General features: G+C 40.4%; 3 protein-coding genes across 5 annotated transcripts; 1 reads left to right on the forward strand and 2 right to left on the reverse strand.

Annotated features, from left to right (window-relative positions):
• Window positions 1–2,918: 2,918 nt before the first annotated feature.
• Window positions 2,919–6,401, reverse strand: spef1 (sperm flagellar and cilia associated 1). 2 transcript variants are annotated; one of them, XM_084949641.1, is made up of 8 exons: window positions 6,202–6,401; window positions 5,939–6,050; window positions 5,321–5,468; window positions 5,151–5,196; window positions 4,580–4,663; window positions 4,102–4,186; window positions 3,900–4,005; window positions 2,919–3,482 (listed from the first exon to the last, which is right to left on the reverse strand). In XM_084949641.1, the coding sequence occupies exons 1-8, from the start codon at window positions 6,308–6,310 to the stop codon at window positions 3,369–3,371; spliced, it is 804 nt and encodes a 267-aa protein (XP_084805767.1). In that variant the 5' UTR covers window positions 6,311–6,401; the 3' UTR covers window positions 2,919–3,368. The 2 variants fall into 2 exon arrangements, with proteins under 2 accessions (XP_084805767.1, XP_084805766.1); XM_084949640.1 differs by lacking the exon at window positions 4,580–4,663 and having other exon boundaries at window positions 4,102–4,180.
• Window positions 6,402–7,496: 1,095 nt separating this feature from the next.
• On the reverse strand, window positions 7,497–15,535 carry adam8a (ADAM metallopeptidase domain 8a). The gene is made up of 25 exons (XM_084949357.1): window positions 15,463–15,535; window positions 15,209–15,327; window positions 15,034–15,107; window positions 14,858–14,936; window positions 14,108–14,184; window positions 13,554–13,782; window positions 12,819–12,896; window positions 12,629–12,697; window positions 12,072–12,241; window positions 11,903–11,984; window positions 11,677–11,819; window positions 11,398–11,575; window positions 11,213–11,302; window positions 10,864–11,059; window positions 10,686–10,767; window positions 10,417–10,597; window positions 10,247–10,333; window positions 10,077–10,161; window positions 9,630–9,741; window positions 9,318–9,516; window positions 9,070–9,117; window positions 8,936–8,992; window positions 8,775–8,825; window positions 8,587–8,667; window positions 7,497–8,334 (listed from the first exon to the last, which is right to left on the reverse strand). Exons 1-25 carry the CDS (start codon window positions 15,506–15,508, stop codon window positions 8,290–8,292), a joined length of 2,658 nt encoding a protein of 885 aa, XP_084805483.1. The 5' UTR covers window positions 15,509–15,535; the 3' UTR covers window positions 7,497–8,289.
• Window positions 15,536–18,722: 3,187 nt separating this feature from the next.
• Window positions 18,723–21,889, forward strand: znf511 (zinc finger protein 511). 2 transcript variants are annotated; one of them, XM_084949307.1, is made up of 6 exons: window positions 18,723–18,988; window positions 19,077–19,150; window positions 20,515–20,716; window positions 20,807–20,931; window positions 21,259–21,498; window positions 21,696–21,889. In XM_084949307.1, exons 1-6 carry the CDS (start codon window positions 18,842–18,844, stop codon window positions 21,766–21,768), a joined length of 861 nt encoding a protein of 286 aa, XP_084805433.1. In that variant the 5' UTR covers window positions 18,723–18,841; the 3' UTR covers window positions 21,769–21,889. The 2 variants fall into 2 exon arrangements, with proteins under 2 accessions (XP_084805433.1, XP_084805434.1); XM_084949308.1 differs by having other exon boundaries at window positions 21,262–21,498.
• The last annotated feature ends 207 nt before the right edge of the window (window positions 21,890–22,096 follow it).

Genomic DNA, 22,096 nt, shown 5'->3' on the forward strand with positions numbered 1-22,096 from the left:
GCAGCTCTGTTCTTCAGTTTTCCCTCACATTCTTATCCACTGTCTGTATTAAAAGGAGTATTAACTTTGCTATTTCCTACCACTTATCACTGTCTGAGTTTCTATGGAGACCCTGGTAATTTCTAAAGTCTGCTATACAATTAGGGCTCTTCTGTGGCTATGAATAGAGCTCTGTTTTGGGAAAATAACCCAAGAGATCATCAGGATTACTGTGTTTAAGACGCCAACATTGCTTGGTAAAACAGGTCTGCTTAATTTGTTTGCTTTTAAATTGTTCAAATAGTTGATTTTTGAGGGAAAAGGAAGGGAGAAATGGAAACTAAGTTCTTTAACTCAGCAAACACTGTTTTTAATGTTTGCTGCTGCAGCCATCTTAACTCTTACAATCTTCAGTTTTTCAATCTGCTGTCAGGAGTGCCTGATAGCAGGTAGTAAGTACGGGGTACAAAGATGTGAACTTACATCACATCAATTTTCACCAAAACTCTTCTTTGAATGAAATTGTGTGAAATGCTAAAAACAGGGAATTATCAAGCAAAGCTGAGTTGATATGTCAAGTTATTATCTCAAATTTCAAGTTACTTCTGAGTAAGTTGAAATTTCAAGATGCTAACCCAAAAGTCTGACATGCTTAAAAAAATAAATAAAAATGAATCAGTGGCAGAAAGAAACCTCCACAGGGAGTAAATGTACAAGTACCAGCAAAATAGGAAAACTCAACAAGGAGTTAACGACCAGCCATAAAAAGTGCAAGCACAAGATTTCATGTAAAAAGGAATAAAGGCTTTAGCTCTCAAATATTTGACATATTGGAGCCTCTGTAAGTTCGGTTGATTTGATTATTTATATACATTTTATATATATTGTTATATCTATTTTGAAATCTTAGCACGAACCTTAAATAAAATTGATTGTTGGTATCTTTTTAGAACTCTTCATGGCATAGAGTCAGAGGATTTGGAAACACGCCTCGGAGCTTTTGGTCCGTACTGACATGATAGCATCACACAGTTTTGTCTGCTGCACGTCCATGATGAAAATAACATGTGTTGCACAGCATCACAAAGGTACAAATGTACATGTCAGATATTTTTTTTAGATATTTTAAGTATTGTGATTGAAAGAAATGTATTACAGTAAAAGAAATCTAAATTTTGAATGATATTTTTTTAACATCTGTCCTTTGTATTGGACTTTGGGTCTTGCTTAACCACAGTGATGTAATGATGCTGTTTTCATCTTCCTGTGGATTTCTGGTAAAAATTTCTTTTTGTCTCATGAACATGAAATAGATGAGGGAAGCACATTTGAACACTAAAAACATTGTTTTAAGAAATAACTTCCCACAGTCAAGCTTTTGATTAGCTGTGCTGTAAATGTAGATCACCTCAGCCACTGCTCTTACAGTGATCGGGCATGTTATGAGATCAGGAAAGGTTTTTACTTAGAACTGTGGAAAGGGGGAAATCATCTGCTCATCTATGTTTAAGAGAGGTCCTTATTAAAGACACCTGGTATGGTCTTCTGCTGTAGCCCATCTGCTTCAAGATTAGACTTGATGTGCATTCAGACATGCTCTTCAACATACCTTGGTTGTAACGAGTGATTATTTGGGTTGCTGTTGCCTTCTTATCAGCTCAAAGAAGTCTGGCCATTCTCCTCTGACCTCTGGGATAAACAAGGCATTTTTGCCCAGAGAACTGCTGCTCACAAAATGTTTTCTCTTTTTCAGACCATTCTCTGTAAACCCTAGAGATGGTTGTTTGGGAAAATCCCAGTACATCAGCAGTTTCTGAAATCCTCAGATCAGCCCATCTGGCACCAGCAACAATGTTACATTCAGATTCTCTTAAATCACCTTTCTTCACCATTCTGATGCACAGTTTGAACTTCGGCTTGAGTTCCAGTCATGTGATTGGCTGATTAGACATTTATTTAACCAGCAGTTGAACAGAAGTACCTAATGAAGTGAGTATATGTATTGGTTGTCAGGTAAACAGGGACATTTTCATATAGTGTGGTCCGGCAGCAGAACCACTTTAACTGAGTGTGATTGTGACTCATCACATATATTGTGTCACACTGAGTCAGATGTTTTCCATTGTTAGGCGTAATTTACCAAAAATAAATCAATAATTCATTAATTTAAATACATGCATTTGTTAAGTGGCTCCAAAGTGTAGTGGTTTATAAGCTAATGGATCCCAGGAGGAGAAACGTATTCCTTTAAGGTTGCATCAAGAAGTATCCAGTGTAAAAGTCTGTCAGTTCAAACATGCAGAGCTACCTGCTGTGGCGACCCCTTGTGAAAAAAGGAGTAACTAAAATCTAAATCTAAAATAAGTGTAACTGTAAACTCATTAGGTGTTTGTTTTTCTCAGTCATTAATTAAGTGATAATGATGATTAATGAGGTGGCATGATTGTAAGCACGACAGTCACATTAGCAGGCAGCTGGAGATGATCAGCTGCTCCTGGTACAGCTCACCGGGTCACATGCCTCTCACGCCAACAAAGCCCACATAAAGTAAAACAATGAGGGACATCTCTCTCTTATTTGGCACTACAGAAAAACCTCGAGAAAATGAAATGAACTTTATATCTGAAAAGCAGATGTTGGGCTGTGGTCTGCTGCTGCTTTGTCACGACTTCGTCAATGCTCCTGACTTTGATGTCGCAGTAATTCTAAAAAAAAAAAAAATGCTCGATAAAGTGGAAGTGAAGTTATTAACTAAGTTCTGGTTAACTAAGGTCTGGTTTTCACACTTACACCAAAGCAGGAAACTTACCGAAAATGAGTGAAGGCAGGAAGTGGCTGCCACCAAATGCAACACCATATATAGTTTTGTTTTGTTGGCTTTAACCCACGACTTGGCTTATTTCATACACTGCCCTCTTATTTAGTTAGACAATTGTGAATGGGGATTTGTGGCTTTATTTAGAAGCTGACAGTCAGAAATTATGGGCTGTTAAAAGAAGCCCAGAGATACCTTTCACAAAGAAGCAACTATTTACATTCAACAAGTCATGATTTCATATAAAAGGGTCATGAAGCATAAACACAGAAGGTTCTAGATATAAGGCAGTGGATCATGTTATTAAAGAAAGAAAAAGAGACATTTCTGCATCTTGAAGTGTGTACATTTTATGTTCTGGGATAAAATCCCATTTTTTCTTTTTCAAAACAAGGATTTAAAAAGTTCACATCTGGAATCTCCCGTGTGCATTTCAACAGATGTGACAGTTTTAGCTGGTGGGATTAGATAAGATGATCATTTGCCTTAACTAATATTTCTTTTTTACAAAATACAGGTTTACATATCAGAACTGCTATAGACATTTCTCTGTCTGTATAGTTTCACAGCTGCTTCAGTGTGTGTTGCCTCTTGCTTTGTACGTCTCCAGATGCTGTGTCAGATCTTGAATACGGACATCCTTCAAGTGAACCAGATGTTCCAGCTTGTTCACTTTCATCTGGAGGATCTGCAAACATACACGACCAAGAAAACCAAGAAAAGAAAAAGAAAAGAGGGATGAGGCTAAAGGGAGGATATTTCTTTGAAGGCTTCTGAAAACTTCATAGTGCGGTGAAAGGAGAAGTTGCACGTTTGTGTCATCCTTCTGCTTCTCTCTAAACATGCAGATGTGACCACAGATGGAAAAGAAAAATAAGGGTTATATCCGCTGAGCAGATACTGACTCACTCGCCACTGCTGACACAGGATATTACACATGCCTAACACACACTCCTAAATATTTTTCTCCATCACACACACACACACACACACACACACACACACACACACACACACACACACACACACACACACACACACACACACACACACACACTTTAGCAGAGTGTTCCTGCATTCATGCATGTCCGCATGCAGACTTTACCTCCACAGTCTCCATCAAAGACATAATTGCTTTTTCTTTTTCCTTCAGCATTTGTTGGAAAGCAGGATCCATGTCTGAGTAAAACTTTACTGCACGCTCCACTTTACTGTACCATAAAAAAAGAATGCACAGGCTATTGTTTTTGTTTTAAATGTTCTTGCGATTCATTGCATTATAATTAAAAGCAGTGTTTTGGTCATACCTGTTTTTCTGCCTGTTCTTTTCATCTTTTTTCAATTCCTCCAGCTGAGTTAGAAGTCTTATCTCAGTCTGTTGAATTTCTGAAGAAAAAAAGTGTCTTGTTTTACAAACTATGATGTGAACAAAACACAATGACTAAAAGAATCTATACAGCTGAGTAAAAGAGATAAAGCTTGGTGGCAGAAAGGGTGACGACCAATAGCAGAAAGAGGGTGAAACACTGAAGTAAGATTAGTAGATAAAGGAAAAAAATATCAGGCTTTAAGTCAACGGTGCTGAGCTCAGGCCAGCGATAAGAGCCATGTGGAAACTGATACGAGAACCTGAGTCGTGTCTGATAGCGGGAGCGAGTGTAGACGGAAGAGGAAAGAGCAGAGGGTGGAGGCACTGGCCAGCTTTGATAGGGACGGATGAGGTGTGGGAAACAAGTTCAATCCTTTAGGGTGGTGGAATTTTCTTGTAATCAGTTCTCCCCGATTCCTTCAAATGGACGTTTCTTTGTGTTTCTGATTGGTCACTGCTATCTCTGGGATAGATTACACTTAATTTGTGCCTGAGAAGATCTTGGAGACGCTTCATTTCAGTGACAAAAACAGCGATGAACAGTCACTAAACTGCTCCCTTAAACAAAAACCAAATAAAGAGGGGGAAAAAAACACCTTGCTGAATGCTGAATATGCTGACTTGGTGTTTGGGAGTTGACCAGCAGATATAGCTGCATTAACAAAAAAAAGTCTAAAATAACACCAAACTCACTTCCTGTGCTAAATAAAGCACATCTTAGCTTCAGTTTTGTTTGGCTTCAGTTAAATAAAAAACAACTGTTTCAGCTGATATTCTGCACAAACTACACTATCATTATGACACATGCTGCAACATGCATAAGGCCAATATAAAGTCATTGGATTTATCCTAATTCAGCTGTTTTATTTCCATAATCTACTTAATGTTACTGACTTCATCACAGTTTGTAACTTCCAGCAACGCCTACATCACTATCGTGTGATGTGATGCAAAGCCAAATATGGCATCAAATGCAGAAGACTGTACCTTCATGAGGTTTCTCCTGGTTCCTGGTGTCATAATACTCCATATCCTAAATTTATAAAACAAAATATATATCCACTGTAGTTAGATTAACATGGACAAGCATGCAGTAATTCATATTTTGCATTCAAATAGACAAAAAAATGACCTATACCGTGTGTGTCACTACACACCAGTATGTTGTTGGTGGTGTACTCCAGTTTCTTGTCTATCTTCTCCCTGAGGGTGCTCAGGACAGGCACTATTGCTCCTGTGGTGCTCTGTGCAATTTTCTTCAGTGTCTCCTCAGGCACATGGAAGTCCAGCTTGGAAATTACCTTCCTATCCTCATATAAATAAAAACACATGTTTCTAATACCTAGAACTATGCACAGTAGTATCAGCAGACTCAGTGTGATTTAACTGATGAGACACAACATAGGAGCCAAAATGTTTTCAGCAAATTCCCATAAATCTGAAGCTGGCTTTGTGCCATATCAGTGGTGAGGGATGGAGTGAGTGGGTGTAAGTGGGATTTGTCCGCAGGACCAGATGTGGAGGCCCAGGAAAAATCTTATTTGGATGGGAAAAACATTAGGCAATGTCTGTCATTCCTATTAAGAGATATTAATTAGCCATCTAGCTCTTTAACTTTTTTGTAGCTTGTGTACAAGTTTTTGTGGCAGGTTGTTAAAATGTGATGTTTTTCAGCTGTGGAGAGTGTTTTTCTCTGGCTGGGCTGTAGTCATTCAGTCCACCAGATTCAGAAGAATCACACACACACACACACACATAAAACAGTGATGTCTTGCCTGTTGAGCAGGTTCCAGTTGCTGAGCTTCTGCTGTGTGGAGTTTGCAGAAACATAGTTGTGCAGATCAACAAGCTTGGGGAAGAAATGTTTTACCACTTCAGCAGCCATCACTAAGGTTCAAAGAGAAACTTAGTCAGTTCACAAATAAATAAAATTACCGTAGCTGGAGACATGGAGCTATGCAGATCATATTACTCCTGCTGTTACTGCTTGATTGTTTGGTTAGCACCTCCCTGAGGACTGCTAGGCTAACTTTACTACCTGCGTCGCTGAAGTCTCTTGTGATGTGTCTTTTGGGCCGGGACAGCGGTATCTTATCTATCCACGCAAACAGGTCCTGTAGTTCCTCTTCGTTCAGTTCTCGTTCCATTATTTATAAAATTACAGTCGTTTCTGAACGATTAAAACAGTCTTGATGAGCTAGCCTATAGCTTCAGCCCACCTCAGGTTGTTTGAAGCGTTGCTAGGCGATCAGCTGTTAAAGGGCCAGTTCAACCCCAAATCAAAAATATAGATTTGTTTCTCTTTTGGCCCATCTTTGAGGGATTTGGGGTTTTAGGGAGTTGCAAAGTCTTTCAGTTCTAATGTTGTGTTGTTATCGGCCTTCTCTTGAATACATGCAGTCAACTTGTGTTGATCTGGTGCTCAAAGCATCTAAAATTAAGCATGACATCTTGCAGACATGACCCCCAAATCTACCCTTGAGGAGAGGCTCCTGGTAGTAATGGTAACCCCTTCATCTGGAGCAAACTCACCCTGTATGCTTTAGCAGTTTCTCTCCTTTTCCATATCCATACTTCTCTCTCTCATCATTCTGGAACAAGTTCGTCTTGGTTTTGTGTTTCCATTGTTTTCTGTGACACTTTTAGTTGGTTTGTGGGAAACTCTAATCTGGCCTTTATATTCTTGAGTGTAACCAGTGGTTTGCACCTCGTTGTAAACTCTCTGTATTTCAATCGAAGAAGGCATCTCTTTATTGCAGACCTTGACAATGATACACCTCCTCAAGAGTGTTTGCCATCTTTTGAAGTCAAGTTCTTGGAGGTTTTCTTTTCATGACCATGGAATAATTATGTCATCATGCACCTTAATTCTCTTCTGTGGTATTTCAGCCCTGTTGGCGTGGCTGAGTTGATGAGTGCATTCACGCTTTTCATGTATCAAATTTGACTTTTTTCATTTTTTTTTAATCTCCCTGATAGGTTTGTTTTGGCTTTTAAGCTGAAGGTATTCAATGTCTCTTTAGACTCTGAAAATGGGGAACTGTATAAAAATTACTATAACTGAAAGAGTTAATGCAATGATTTCTTAAAAATCCCTTTGAATTAAAGCTGAAAGTCTGGACTCCATTCACATGTTGAATCAGGTTTTGCAGGGAAAAACTACAAAATCAATCTTTTTTTTTTCCAACCAATTATAGACCTAATTGAGTTTTGTTCTAACATTACGCTGCTGATAGGACAGAGCAAAAAATCAACAGAGAGTCACAGATGTTAATGTGAATACCTTCTGGATCATCTGGATATAAAGACAGAGAAAGTGACAGAAACACTGAGTGTGATGGATCACGTTTATTGCAAGCCAATAAATTAGAACATTCAGAACTGAAAGATTTAAAGACAAATCGAGGGTGAATCCTCATCATTGGTATTATGAGTGAAAGGACTTTGTGATCTTGTCTGCTGCATAGAATAATCAATATCCTTTGACATTTATCAGGTCAGCACGCAAAATAAAACAGATATATGTACTGGTTCAGTCGCACAGTCAAGCATAGACAGGTCAGTACAAAGAGTTTTTAAAAAATTACAAGAAAAGACCTTCTTCAATTAAAAAAATCTACCTGTAAAGTGCTCATGCCACATTTTAAAATCCCTTAACAACCATATTTCACAGAAATGCAGTACCAAAAAAAATGTGAGGGAAAAGGAACAGTTACAGCATTGATAGTGCAGTTACCTTATAAAATCTTCACATATCCCAGGATTTAGGCAAAAAACAAACAAACCCAAAAACCAAATGTTTCCCTTTAAAAAGACTAAAGTAAACTAAACAATCGTCATGGCAGCAGTGCCATTTGTCATTCATAAAGCACAGAATATGAGTCTGCTGATCATTACTTCAGGTTTTCATTAACATACTGAAGGTGTACATAAGCAGTGGTAATCCTCAAGGAGACCACAAAAGCTGTGTCGCTTAACAGTGCCGATTCTTCAGCGGATCCTGTTCCTACTTTAAAACAGACGAGCGTCTCCAGACAGGATCTTCTTGGTCCTTATAGGTGAGACAAAAACAATGTCCTCTGTCAGAGGATTTCAGTGTTTACACCTCGATGAATTAGTCCCACTGTCATCTGGGCCTGCTGGGAGGCATCAGGGCAGCCCTCCCGCCGAGCTAGGGGAGCAGATAAATAGTATTAGCACACATACTTGGGATGAGACATTTTCATTCTCCAAACTTGGTCTTGGTGTGTTTATTTCCCCATGTTAGTGCCTCACCAACTCAGTGGTGGTCAGGAAAAGTTTATATGCTTACTGATTCACTGACTGCTTGTTCATTACACTGCTATGCTAGGACAGAGCCAAAAACCACAGACATCTTCATAAACGTGATAGCCTCTGAGAATGTCTGAGTCTGAATACATACCAGCTGAGTGTGAGGCAATGAAGACAGGATTGCGGAGGGCTTTGGCTTCGCTGGAAGCATTGGGGGCTTTGGTTTCATGATCTGAGAGACAAAACAGTTCATGTTTCAAAGAAGCAGCAAACGCAAGCACTGTTAAATGTGTATACGCAAATAATGAGTTCAGTTAAGCGGCTTTGAACGTTATTTACCGGCTTTGTTGTGAGTGGTGGCAGAGGTCTCGATGGAGGCAGTGGCTTACTCTGAAAAAAAGAGAAAAAAAAGTATATATAGGACCAGAATAATGATACTAAAATAACAATTTTTAAAAATAATTACTGCCCCAAAAGACAATGAAGACATGCAGTTTTACCTCAGTAAAGATTGGCTTTCTTGAAACAGCTGGAGCCTGCGTGAATGGCTTTATAGCCTAAATAAAAACATTTATTTACTAGTTGAAACATATAAATAACATTTAAATGAAGCTGGAACCGGAGGTCAGATTACCTGCTGAAAGACTGATGGCTGGGGTACGGCTGCTGCTTTCTTGGGCGGCTGTAAAGGGAGAAAATAGAAATAAGTAGAGTCTAAAATGTTATTTTTTAAGCCTTATTCCTCACTGTGTTTTGCAGTTTGACTAAAATATAAGTCTGCTTATGATTTGAATTTGGTCCAATAACACAGGCCAAAATTTACTGCCTCAGCACATTACGGCACTCTGGTGGCAAATCTGCTACATCACAGAGGGTGCTCACCTCTGGAGCTGCTCGGCTGGGCTTTAGTGCTCCAGTCTGTGGTCTGGTAGGAGCAGAGAAGAGCGGTTTACATGCTTGAGTGGCCGACGACTCCAAAAATTTAGGCTGGCTGATTTGTGCTGATCCAAGAGGAGGCCTGCGTCGTTCGCTGCTCGACCGAAACAACGGGTTGAACTGTCCCGCGGAAGATGGGAGGTATCTGCAAGGAAATATGCACAATTGCTTAAAAGAAACTCTGACAAGCTTATAAAGTTTTATTTACTTATTGTGGTGATCCAAAAGCTAAAAGAGAGGAGGAGCTCCTTTCTGTACCTCTTCGCAGGCTGTCTCTTTCTGACATACCACATCAAACTCCCGATAACCACGAGCAAAAGAAGAAGTAAGCCAGCCACCAGTGACACTATGAACTTAACCAGGCCTGACTCTGTACACACACACACAATAACACAACAGATTAGGCCAATGAGATTTTTTTGCCCAAGGATGAGCAAATAACAACGTACGTCACCCCCCTCAGGAAGCAAAATCCTCTGTAACATAATTAGGGCGTATGTACACACTAATAAGGAAATGCCACTGCATCAGTGTCTGCTTGTATTCATCAGAACAGAGCATGATTGTTTTAAGGCCCATGAGAAATTCAATCAAGTATTGCAGCTCAGTGGAAAACAGAGCATAAGGGTCATGTGTAAATCATGGTTATTAAAAGGTCAGGGAGAAGCGGGCTATCAGTGGGTGTATGTCAGGATAGTAGAGTACCTTGAGGCAGCTCGGACTGCTGCACATCACAGAAAGGTGGAGCCCAGCCAGGATCGCAGTGACACTTGCTCTCATGATTGCAGACCTGTAAGAGATCCCACTCATAGTACGCATGTTGTGTTGCCATAAATCCACAGTGCTTTAGAGTGCCGAGGATCTAAAGTTCTCACCCCATGGTTGTTGCATTTGGCAGAGCAGTCGTTTCTTCCATACATTTTTATGTTTTTTATCTCTTGACACTGTTGATTGTAGCATACCTAAAGGACACACAAAGACTTTGCAGGAATCTGCAGCGCATGGATGTTTTCTTCATGTTAGCTACAAAGAGCAGCTTTCTCACCATGTTTTTGCCGCACTTAGTGCCAGTAGGTACCATGCCCAAATCTTCGGGGTAGTTATCTTCAGGGTTCATAGTTGCCACATTGCACATGTCTCCATTTCCTACTTTGTAAAGGGACTTCCTGGATGTCACAGGGAACTCCCATCCACCGGAACAAAAAAGTTGACCACAGGACTGATCTCTGTAACCGAAAACCACAAGGGATGGTTTCAAGAACAAACAGTACCACGCAGTGAATATGTGCCATTGTAGAGCTTTGGATTGCATACCGGCCTGGGCATCTCTGGTTAAAGTGTGTCTTTCTGCAGTTTCCATGCAGATAGAAACAAGCGTCTGAAGCGACTTCAGCATCTGAAAACAATTACAGCAAAAAATACAGCTTGATGAGTCTTGATTATTAAGAATAAAGCACATCTGAAGCAAACCGTGATTCACTATTCTCTTAACCTGGTCCCCAAAGCCTCTTGCAGTGATCCCGGCGTGAAGGACACTGTCCATTGTAGCAGTACCCTGTTCCATGGTTACACAGCAGGCCATTCTGGGTGTAGGCGTCAGTCGGACAGACAGCAGAGAAGCCGGTGCAATATTCTGCCAGGTCGCAGTCTCCTGCTTTCGGTCGGCAGACGCTGCCTGTCGGTTTCAGCTACGGAGCGGAGAGGAACACAGATGGTGATGTACCGACTACTAAAATACACGCACTCACACATAACCAGCCAGACGGCACAGTCAGACTGTGTCTTGTTATATAGTAACATAATTAGTATCAGTGTGACTTCACACAGTGAGTAGTACTTACTTGGCAGTTGTGGCAGCACTCTCCCTCTCCACACTGGGCTCCTGCATTCAGTTTGCAGGTGGTGGCATTGCAGCAGGGATTCTTGCATTCCTGGCAGGCATACAGAGGCATGCACATCTCAGTCATCATTGTGTGTTTCAGTAATGGGAGTTTGGCTATACAAAATGAACGTGATATGCACAAACCTCCACCGTGCCGCAGTCGCACTCCTCTCCAGGCTCTAAGAAGGCATTTCCACACATGGGGCCCCCATAAACTCGATCGGTGGAAGGAGTATCGAGCAGACATGCCGGGTTGATCTCCTCCAAGAACTTGCTGAGCTGCTGCCGACTGCAGCTGCTGAACAGCTCCGGATACTTTAAGCTAGAGGAGGTGGACGAAAATAAGACCATATCAGATGTTTTTCCTTCGAAGGTCTGCACATAGGAGGGTGTTCATTTGCACAGGTGCAAAGCTGAGCTTACCCAACGCTCTCTGACATGATGCAGCCTTTTTTTGACACAGAAGTGCCACAGACACAGTCTTCAGTGTCGTGGGACAAGCCCAGGTTGTGACCCATCTCATGCGCAATGGTGGAAGCCACTCCAATTGCATTAGTGTTATGGTCCTGTGCGACATTTAATTCACAAACATTTAATTTCCACATCTTTCCACTTTTAATTAAAGAAATCCACATTGAAACATGACTACCTCATTGACAGCTCCAGAGTTAGAGGTGCACATAGCATTGGTGTTTGCTAAGCCTACAGTGGAGCCATCAAAATTCACAGCTCTGAAAGGTGATGAGGCAAAATGTTTACAAATTATCTCATCATTTTTTAGATAGGTTTAGTAAGCAGTAGAAAGACGAACATCTTACGTTATGAACTGCGCATTGTCATGTTTGGTCCTCGGCAGAAGGTGCTGCTGACGCCACTCAAGGAAACGACGGAGGGTGACCTCGGGGTCAGTGCTGACATGTATTTGATCTCTGTATGACCAGATATCCAGGCCGACGAGCATCACACGAACGCCCACAGGGCGATAGAGCTGAAACAGAGCAGCGCGGTGAGCAAAATCAGTTAAAATCATCATTTGCAAAACCACAAAATGCTTCAAGCAGCAGATTTTATAATTGAGCAACAGGAAACCAATGTTGGGTCTAGTGCTGCAAGATGATGCATACACACTGGGAGTATGCAAAGAGAATTGTGGGATATGTGTGAAAATTTTCAGTTAAGGTGTGAAGATTCACAGTTAAAGTTAGATTTTTCACAGTGAGAAAAAAAAACTTCTCCTTCCTTTTACTGGTCAGATTCCAGTCAGTAAAGAACAAAGTATCAGGACACATTTCTTGCGTGAAATCCAAAGTGAAAGTAAAGCTTGAAGACGTGTGGGACACGAAAACACAGAAACAGTGCAGAGACACAAACGTACTTTGTCCACGTGGTTTGCTATTTCAAGCGCTCTGGCCTCTATTGTCTTCTTACTGCCAAACTTCTTATACTGAAAGAAACCATTATTTCACTTAGTATCACATTTAACAACATGTCACGAACAAAAGAAGATCTTACACCTCAAAAAGTGTCTTACTCGTGACTAGGCAAAAGAAAAAGTGAGCTCAAACCTCTCTATGGTCAACCACAACAACCAGCTCCACCGTCCTGGGTCTCTTCGTTCGCTCTGCTTTCTGAGCTCTGCTTTTCTGAGAAACACAAAAGAGACATGATATTAACAATGTTGAGCATTTGTGTATGTGTACCTGTTTGGTTAGGATTATGTGGTTAAAGGGTGGTTAATGAAAAAAAAAAGTTTCAGTGTTTGGGGTGACTGTGGTTCAGGTGGTAGAGTGGGTTGTCTACCAATCAGAAGCTCCTCCGGTCTGTGTGTCACAGTGTCCTTTGGAGAAACACTGAACCCTAAGTTACCCCAGATGTGAGTGTGAATGAAGTGCGTGTGATTGGGTGAATAGGAATTCTAGTATAAAGCGCTTTGAGTTTTTAAAGTTGAATAGAAAGGCCCTATGTAAGTCCATTTGAGGATTTAAATGCTTTTAGAGTAGTGTAACAGTGACTTTGTGCTAAATATTCACACACTCAGTCACAGGTAATGACCCAAACGTATTGAAAAGCAATCTATAACTTCTCTCTGTGGGAAATGTGGTTATTTCACTGTAACTTCACTTCTAATTGTCGACCAAAAGAAATCTACTTTCATACATCTTCATAAATGTCATGACGATAGAGAATTACTTATATTTTTGTATCACAATGCAAAGTCCTGTTTTTTTGTTTTTTGCATAAATCTATGAAATGTGAGACAGCACCATAAATCTGGATGTGTCCATCTTGTGTGTCTTTACCAGACTGGCGAGCCGGAACAGTCCAGACGGACGAGCTACATGATCATAGAAAGTGGTCGTGTTTCCATGGGAACAGAGGCTCCTCTTCCTCCTCAGGTGTTTGTAGTTGTAAACAGCATGAAGACCCTCATCGCTGTGAGTGTCGGCACTCTGGCCGTCATCCTGCTGTCCTGCCTCGGTACCGAGAGGCTCAATGAGGTACGTCTGGTCCCGGAGGCGCACAAACCCCCTACAGAGGGGACAAAGGCAAACTTTTCAGCATGTCTGGTTCTCAAATGTCAACTTTCCCCTTTCATGACGGCAACAGAAGGGTTAATGAGAGAAGTCTGCATGCAAGGAGCACAAGTTACTGTGCATGCAGTCTTGATGATCTTTGGGAGGGATGCTGATCGTCCCTTTAGTTTGGGTGTGCTGGCCATGAGTCACAGACGAAGTCTTACCGTAACATAGCATCATGGTTTTTATGAAATTTGGGCACCCCTTCAGGGAAAGAAACCTTTTTGTAATTAGAGGTAAAAGATAAAAGAAAAAAAATTATAGCCTGCATTACTCACTTTATTCCTGAGCAGAGTCCAATGCTGGCAGAGGAGTCCTCCACTCCCACGATGTGTCCGTGGTAGTAGCAGTGAACCTGAACAGACAGCCATGATTTGTACCAGAATTAATAATGACATTTGGGATTTTTTAATCTCCCAGATATCTCAGTGTGGTCTGGATGCTAATCTTAACCTTATATGTCATTCCCACTTCCTCCTGTTTCTTCCTGCTGCGTGTGTGTCTGTGGTCATAATCGGGAAACTGAGAAACTTTTTTTTTTATGCAATTTGATATTTTGTAACGTGCAAGAAATAATTACACGTACTGCACAAAATGCCCCTGATCTGATATTTGTAGCAGATAATTACAATTTACTGCAAAGTGTCTACTTTAGAAATACGTTAACAGTAAGCGTGGATACAAATAAGTGAGCACAAAAGACCTGTTGTCTTTCTTCAGGTCAGAGCTATGATTTTAATATAGTCAAAAGATTTATATTGGCATTTCGCAAAAGGAAGAAAAAAATATCCGGTAATGGATGATAAATGTACAAACACCTCTGAAAGCAGTTGGATATCAGGATATCCTGCTTTCATGTGATTCAAGCCTGTGCAGTCAAATACTTATATGGTAATCTATACCAGTAAAAAGGATCTGAGAGATTGATTATGGAGTATCATGCTAAGCATCTTGTGCACTTTCACAAAAACAAAATAGACACATTTTCCCGATGGTGTAGACAAATAAAATAATGTAAAGATACATACACTTAGATCTGGAGTGGTTGAGATTTGGTCTCCTTGATCAGAGTAATATGTCACAGAGAAGGTTTTACCCACTAGATTCCTGAAAAAAGAAAGTGCACAAATTGAGGAACCTCAAAGGTTTAAAAAAGCCTTAGAAAGTAGCTCAAAATCAAACAAGTCATTTAAAGTTTTCTCACTTGTTCTTTTCCAAATGCAGAGTGTGGTTTTGCCCTGCGATCCATATAGAGTACTGCAGTGCATCAGGGTATTTCTGCTCACACACACACAAGAAGCAGAAGGGATTTAAATTCATTCTTCAGATCACTTTTTTCTTAATGAACTGCTTCAACAGCACAGTAGAGTGAGTGTTACCTTGTGTGTAGCAGCAGCATCATCATCATTAAAAACAGATGAGTCCTTCAGCCTCTGAGGTATCACTGTTTGGTACTTTATGACATGAGGTAGAGTCTCTACACTGGCTGTAATTATCCCTGCAAGTGTTAAATGATTTATTAGATAAATCGAAAGAAAGAAAGAAAGAAAGAAAGAAAGAAAGAAAGAAAGAAAGAAAGAAAGAAAGAAAGAAAGAAAGAAAGAAAGAAAGAAAGAAAGAACTCTTTACATACCCCACGAGGAGAAGAAAATCCATATAAAACATCCAGAACTTGACATGTTGCTCTATCAGACACACTCTGTCATTGTGTGGTTGGCTCTCTGAGGGAAATACAGAGGATCCTCAGCTCTCCGCCTCTCTCTCTCTCTTTCTCTCTCTCTCTTCCTCTCTGCCTCGTAATATCCTGTAGCATCTAAATCAGAGCAACCACGAGTCACCACAAGAGACTGTCAAAAAAGAAAAAAAGAAATTGTTAAGAAAAACTGTCTCCAAATATGTTTTTGAACTCTGTAGTCTGTGATTTATATGAGGGGCTGAACGAGCAGAGTGAAGAAACAGACACAAATAACAGAGGCACTTTAAAAAACCACGCCTGGAAAGTCTGTGAAAGTTATTTCTGCAGTTAACTGAAAAATAAAACGCTTTGTCACCAAAGTTTCACCCATCCTAACCACTCTCACAAACTGTTGAGTATCAAAGCTTACTGCTACAGACCGGTAAGAGTTATCTGTCTTTAGCCGTCAGGGCACGTTGTTGTATTTGCAGCCATCTAGTGGTAATGTGCTTGAAGCATAGGCTTGAAGTTTAGGGATGTTGATTGGTGACCTGTGTTTTAATGTTTTTAGGTCACAACAAAACATATTTAGCGAGCAATTTTCAAGAACAATGAGCTGGCAACTGACTGGATGCCTTGTGAAGGGAAAACTATGTAGGTCCCACTACTGAAGAGAGACTGCCCTACAATCCAGTGCCCACTGGTATCAGACCAGGGCCCGCACTGTATGCAGTTCTCTGCATTAGCAGCCTGAGACCTGCCTTTGACTTTTTTATAAGAAAGAAGCTCTTTTAGCTGCTGTGCACCTATAGAAATCTGCATGGGAGGAGAATTGGAGGGATATACATGAAGTGTAGATGAGAGCCTACCCCAGAACAAAGCTACATGCGGCATGTGGGATGACAAGACTCCAAGTTCCAAGGAGTTAAAAAGAAAAAGGGGTTCACACTCCAACCAACAGAGGAGCTCCGCTGACAACATCTTTACTTCGTTCACCTGTAACATGGTGGAGTAATGTTGCTTGTATTAATTCATCTCCTTGTTTGTTGTGGGAAGTTGGCACTGGTTTGGGAGTGGTTTTGCGTGCCACATTTACTGTGAGCCAATGGCTGTGATGGGGTTGGATTAATTGAAGGCAGGTGTATTTGATTGCACTGATATTCTAGTCTACTTATAGCCCACACTACAAACACCGCTATGATGTTTTGTCTCTCTGTGCAGGTATGTCATATGATCAGATCTAAGATGACTTGATTCAAATATGTTTAGGATAGATAGTTTGCTGCTCTGTGAATTGTATATTGAAGATGTAGTTATATTGTGTCTCTCTGTGCAGACCAGGGCGTACTATATGCCGCAGCCTAAAGGCAGAATTGGGTTGCTGAGGCTGGAGTGATTACTGGCCATCTACTTTCAGGGTGGTGGGTCTTGGGGGACAGCTGCTGGTTGATATCTGAAGTGCAACTGAACTGAGGCATCGCTGGCTCTGGCCTTGGACTGTGGGTTTTATCCCTTTTCCAAGTGGGACACTGGACTGTTTTATCCCTTCATTTTTTTTGATCATTGTACTAATAAATTATCTTTTTGAATTTTATTGGTTGTTGTCTTTTGCCCATGGCTGAGACAACTGGTCAGACCTAGAATCTGTGTGTGTGTTACACACCTTGGCAGAGAAACTCCTCAGATGAAATCTGGTTCTGGTTGGCACATTTAGGGGAAACAACCCAGACCTACCTCACCCAGCTCCTCCAGTTGCAACAGAGGAAGATTTTGTTGTCTGTCTTTGCCATGGTAGTTTTGGTGAAGGCAGTATCCTACATGCCCCACAGTCAGTAATGGGGAGAAGAGGAAGCCTGGACTACAAGAAGCACAAATACGGTGCGGATAACCTAGTCAGGATGTTGGCACCTCGAGTTGTTGAAGGAAAACTAGCAGATAGCTGTTGGGTCTTTTCTACGATCTCCTGGATGTTGTGGAATACAATGCCTTTGTTCGGTGGAAACCACTTCACAGGAGTGGGAGTCCTCTAACACCTACAAATGAAGAGTGATCCTGGAAGAGCTGGGGCACATGCTGGTGACCTCAACAATTGCAAGACAGCCTTGTCCTCAGTACTCGATAGCTGCCATTCATCCCAAGATACAGTAGTCTGAACCAGAGTGTGACCCATACCCCCCAACAAAATGAGAAGACTGAGCAAGAAGTGCACCTGCAGGATTAGAACATCCACTTGCTCCACCTATGGAAAGTGTGCCTACAAAGACCACTCCCCGTGGTTAGCACATCCTAATGAGGATGCACACAAACTCAAATACGAATTTTTGTCATTTTAGTGGTCATTTGGTCATTAAATGGCCATTTCTGGCCCCTAAGACGCCAGGTGGTTGTTTATTTTTGGTCATTCATCACAAGAACTGATCATGCAAAATTAAATAAATCATTGTTACTGTTACTTTTACTGGCCTGTAATGATGATTGAAAAAAAATATTAGGTTTCATGCATTATATGGTTAAAAAATTCAGAACTTTATTTCCTTTTTCTCTGAAAAGTTACTGGGAAAATATAACCAAACTAGGATTTAAAGGGTAAAAAAAAAATCTGAATTTGAATAAAATGTTGGTTTTCATGACAAGGACTGATACCAGTTTGAAAAATCAAGTGGAAATTGTTTTAATATATATTCATTTTATGGCATTTTGTGAAGGTAAACAGAAGGTGGCCACTTTTGTCCACGAATGTGCTGTTGGGGGTTTTCTGTCACTGCACAAAAAAGTTATGACGCATATGTAATCATTGATACTATTAATTATTGAAATACATTTAACTGCAATCATGGTTAGGAAATGCTTTTATGCTTTTGTCTTTGTAAATCATTAGAATTATGTGAATTAAATGGTATTAAAAAGGGTTAAAATTCTGAATTTGAGTGAAATTTGGGGTTTTATGATTAGGGCTGATGCTAATTTAAAATCAAATACAATAATTTCTGATGTTTTCTGATATTTATTGAACTACACCAAAAACGTAATGTTCTATAAGATGAGAGCGGTAGGGTTTGAAATAACCTTCCTTTGGAATAAAGCATTGATATTTATTATTATTATTATTATTATTCATTTATTTTTTAATTATTAAGTTTGAGGGAAGAAAGTGTTTCCCACAGCTGTATTAGGTCAAAGCAGGGCGACTAGTGTTCAGTGATGACTATCAGGTGACGTCATAACCCCGCGCCAAAATACAACCGAAAAAGTAACATCGTAGCGACCATTGGACTTGATAACGTTATAATAGTCAACGAGTGTTTCTGTGCCCGGCCAATGAAAACGTGTACAAGCGATGCTGCAGCCAGAAGCGCTCCAGCTTCAGACGGAGGGACGCGATGAGCAGCAGGAGCGGAGGCTCAGTGAGTCCGAGGAAGGAAACAACCCGTTCAGCTTCACGCCGCAGATCATCCGCCTGCACAAGGACCACGAGCTGTTTGAGGTAACCAAGCAACAAGAAACCGAGCAGAAAAGCAGGCAGTTGCTCGTTCTGCTAAGGGCTGTAACGTGCAGATGAATGCTGTTTGCAGGACGGGGACATTCACAGACACATGTACCTGCAGGACCTCTACATCTCGGAGGCAGAAGACAAGCCAGCACTCAGGTGAGGGAGGCAGGAGATTTAAGATCTGTCTGTCTGTCTGTCTGTCTGTCTGTAAGCATGGGTCACTTTTAAACAGCTCATAATTTACATTTGCCAATGCATGGGTTAACACAATCATCCTTTAAAATATCTCCTGAAACTTTCAAATTACATTTTCATGTTGTTGTTAGGGTGAGCAGGTGTCACGCTTTATGTGTGACTGCACAGACTTTGACACCTGGCCCTCCTCCCCCATGCTTTTGATTGGATCTTCTAAAGGCTGGCTTTTATTCAATGGTTGTGAAGAAATCAGTAAAGGGTGTCATCATGGCTCTCCTGCAGGTGAACATGCTAGGATCTCATCCTGGATCTCTCTCTCATCCCCTAAGCTTGCACCACAAAGTCAGATTTGAAATGGGATATGATGAGAAGTACAAGTAAAAACAAATGCAACTACAATCAAGGCTAGGAAGGTTTTTGCCCGTTATTTGCGAGTCTCTGTAAAAATCTGTTGCTCAGAGAGAAATCTGCCATAGATTGACGAAACACTAAGTGAAATAAGAGATAAAGGTTAATGAAACAAAAAGGAAAATACAAGAGCCAGAAGACTTGCATAACCGACTTTCAACATCCTTTTACATATTTATTTCATCCTAAATTCCTGTGAGCATGACTTATCTATGGAAAGTCCTTTCTAGTGCTGAAAAAAACCTACCTGTAAATAAAGATTTGGGGTTATTATCTCACAATTTTGAGTCACCAACTCCAAAGTCTGAGAAAAGAATTCAAAATTTGACTTCACAATTTGAAATTTTGAGACAATAACCTGAAATTTGGACTTATGGATCACCAAAAATGTTTGTTTTTTTTCAGTGGCAGAAACAGGCTTCCATATTAACCTGCCCCACATACTATGTGTCCTTTGGTGTCTTAATGTCCATCCAGGTAAGGAAATCCCATGAAGTTGATTCCGTTCATGTGGATGTCATAATCACTATATTTGCCATATTATTATTATATATGACAAAAAAAATAACACATTAATCCCACATTTCATTTTTGGGATCTTGTCACCTTAGTTGTTCCTGTGGAGGCAGTTATAATATTTAATGTCAATCATTCCCAAATCATTTTAGATATAATGTAGACTAAGCTTCTAAATAAAATAAGTGATCATATTTAGAAATAAAACGAGTCAAATAAGATGATTGCAACAGTAGTAGATTATGCACTTGGACATATTTAATTGAGAAATGCTAGAATGCAGAAGGGATCATTATTTAGCAACAGTGTTGGATTTTTCTACTTGACTGATGACTTGTAATCTCAGTGTTGGTCAGACTGTTGATAACCTTCCTCCTCCTCCTCCTCTTGTCTTGTGTCAGCGTGTCCGAGTTTGCCTGTCACATCTCAGGCTGCAGTGCGGTCTTCAGTGCGCTGGAGGAGTACGAGCACCACTACAACGCCCTGCACAGGCACGTGTGCTGCTCATGCCGCCGCTCCCTGCCGAGCGCCCGGCTCTTGGACATTCACATTCAGGAGTGGCATGACTCTCTCTTTACTATCCTTGCCCAGAAACAGGACATGGTAAGTCGGTGTCAAATAGAGCTCTGCTGTTAGGAGATTTTTTTTTTTTTTTTTTTTGAAGCACAATGACATTTTCTTCACATTTTTCAGTACCAGTGTTTGGTGGAAGGCTGTGGACAGAAGTTCAGGACTACTAAACACAGGAAGGACCATTTAATAAGAATTCACAAGTATCCTCCAGACTTCAGATTCGATAAAACCAAAAAGGAACGAGTGTAAGGCTGTGTTTTGTCCACTAGATGGTAGCAAAATGTCAAATTATGACTTTTAGTCAATCTCCTTATTGCCTTATCTACTCTTTATATTCTTACATTACACTCTACATTATTGTCTCTTTTATTATTTATTTAGTGACATGATAAGATCAGACACATTATAGCATAAGATTATTTTTGCTTCTTTATTGATGCTGATGTGTAAAATTTGTATTTTTGTAGTATTTTTCTGACTCTGTGAAAGACGCAGTTTAAAATAGCATCACTTTAATATGTTTGCCGTAAATAGCCTTATGTGTATTTTAAATATTGTATCTTTGTTAATAGAAGACGAGAGACAAAAAGAAAGGAGCAGAAAGACGCAGCCATGGAGGTGGTGGATGATGTGTGTGAGTCTGAGGGTGTCTGTGAGGTTATGTGTAACTCTCCGTCCGACGAACCCGAGGGAGGGGAATCCATGGAGATACACGAGTGTGAGGAAAAAGCCTCTACCGAGGACGTTCTTGCTGCAGCCCAGGACACTGAGAGCACAAGCACAGCGCCACGAAAGCCTCAGTATTCCTACAGGTTAGCCTTCAAATCTGTATGTGTTAAAAATAAATCAGCCATTTTTAAGAAGTTTGCAATTAAAAAAAATCCAGAATATTATATAAGTTAAATATGTGTAAAGTACTGATTACAGCACATGTGTACTACAGTTTTTTAGCATTTAAAACTAAGCAATCTGAGGCCCAGATTTGAGCAGCTGTGCTCTTTTCTCTCAGGATCCCCAACACCGTGTGTTTTGGTCACGGTTCTGTCCGAGGCTTTGGAGGACGGCGAGGAAGGAGGAAGTGAAGCATCAAAGTCAAGGCTGCTATTTTCTGGCTTTTCAGATTTACAGCTTTATAACCTTTGTACAGAATACCTTCACAGTCATAGATGTTTTTAACCTGAAATAAAAAACAGTTTTATTTTGCAAAAATTGCAAGTTTCCTTTTTTTATTGTTGTGTTTTTTTTTGTTTGTGGTAAATGAACTGCATTCATGTGGTGCTGTTCTGGTGTTGCTGATCCCTCAGAGCAGTGTTGCATTTACACAAGAAGCAGCACTTACCCATTCACAATTTGACTGGAAAAACTGAAAAGGCATTTATTAGAGTTTTATATATATAATAAAAGGATGCA

The sequence above is a fragment of the Perissodus microlepis genome, chromosome 13 (genome assembly GCF_051167445.1).
Source record: "Perissodus microlepis isolate ML-2025 ecotype Zambia chromosome 13, ASM5116744v1, whole genome shotgun sequence".
NCBI classification, from domain to species: Eukaryota; Metazoa; Chordata; class Actinopteri; order Cichliformes; family Cichlidae; genus Perissodus; species Perissodus microlepis.

Coding starts and splice junctions, on each gene's coding strand:
- adam8a (XM_084949357.1), bottom strand. CDS start 15,508: ATGTCAAGTTCTGGATGTTTTATATGGATTTTCTTCTCCTCGTGGG. Junction 11,303..11,397: donor GCGACTGCGGCACGGTGGAG/GTTTGTGCATAT, acceptor TATGCCTGCCAG/GAATGCAAGAATCCCTGCTG. Junction 10,334..10,416: donor CTAAGTGCGGCAAAAACATG/GTGAGAAAGCTG, acceptor TGTGTCCTTTAG/GTATGCTACAATCAACAGTG.
- spef1 (XM_084949641.1), bottom strand. CDS start 6,310: ATGGAACGAGAACTGAACGAAGAGGAACTACAGGACCTGTTTGCGTGG. Junction 4,664..5,150: donor CCAGGAGAAACCTCATGAAG/GTACAGTCTTCT, acceptor AGCGTCTCCAAG/ATCTTCTCAGGCACAAATTA. Junction 4,187..4,579: donor AAGAAACGTCCATTTGAAGG/AATCGGGGAGAA, acceptor GACACTTTTTTT/CTTCAGAAATTCAACAGACT.
- znf511 (XM_084949307.1), top strand. CDS start 18,842: ATGCTGCAGCCAGAAGCGCTCCAGCTTCAGACGGAGGGACGCGATGAG. Junction 19,151..20,514: donor GAAGACAAGCCAGCACTCAG/GTGAGGGAGGCA, acceptor GTCTTGTGTCAG/CGTGTCCGAGTTTGCCTGTC. Junction 20,932..21,258: donor AAAACCAAAAAGGAACGAGT/GTAAGGCTGTGT, acceptor CTTTGTTAATAG/AAGACGAGAGACAAAAAGAA.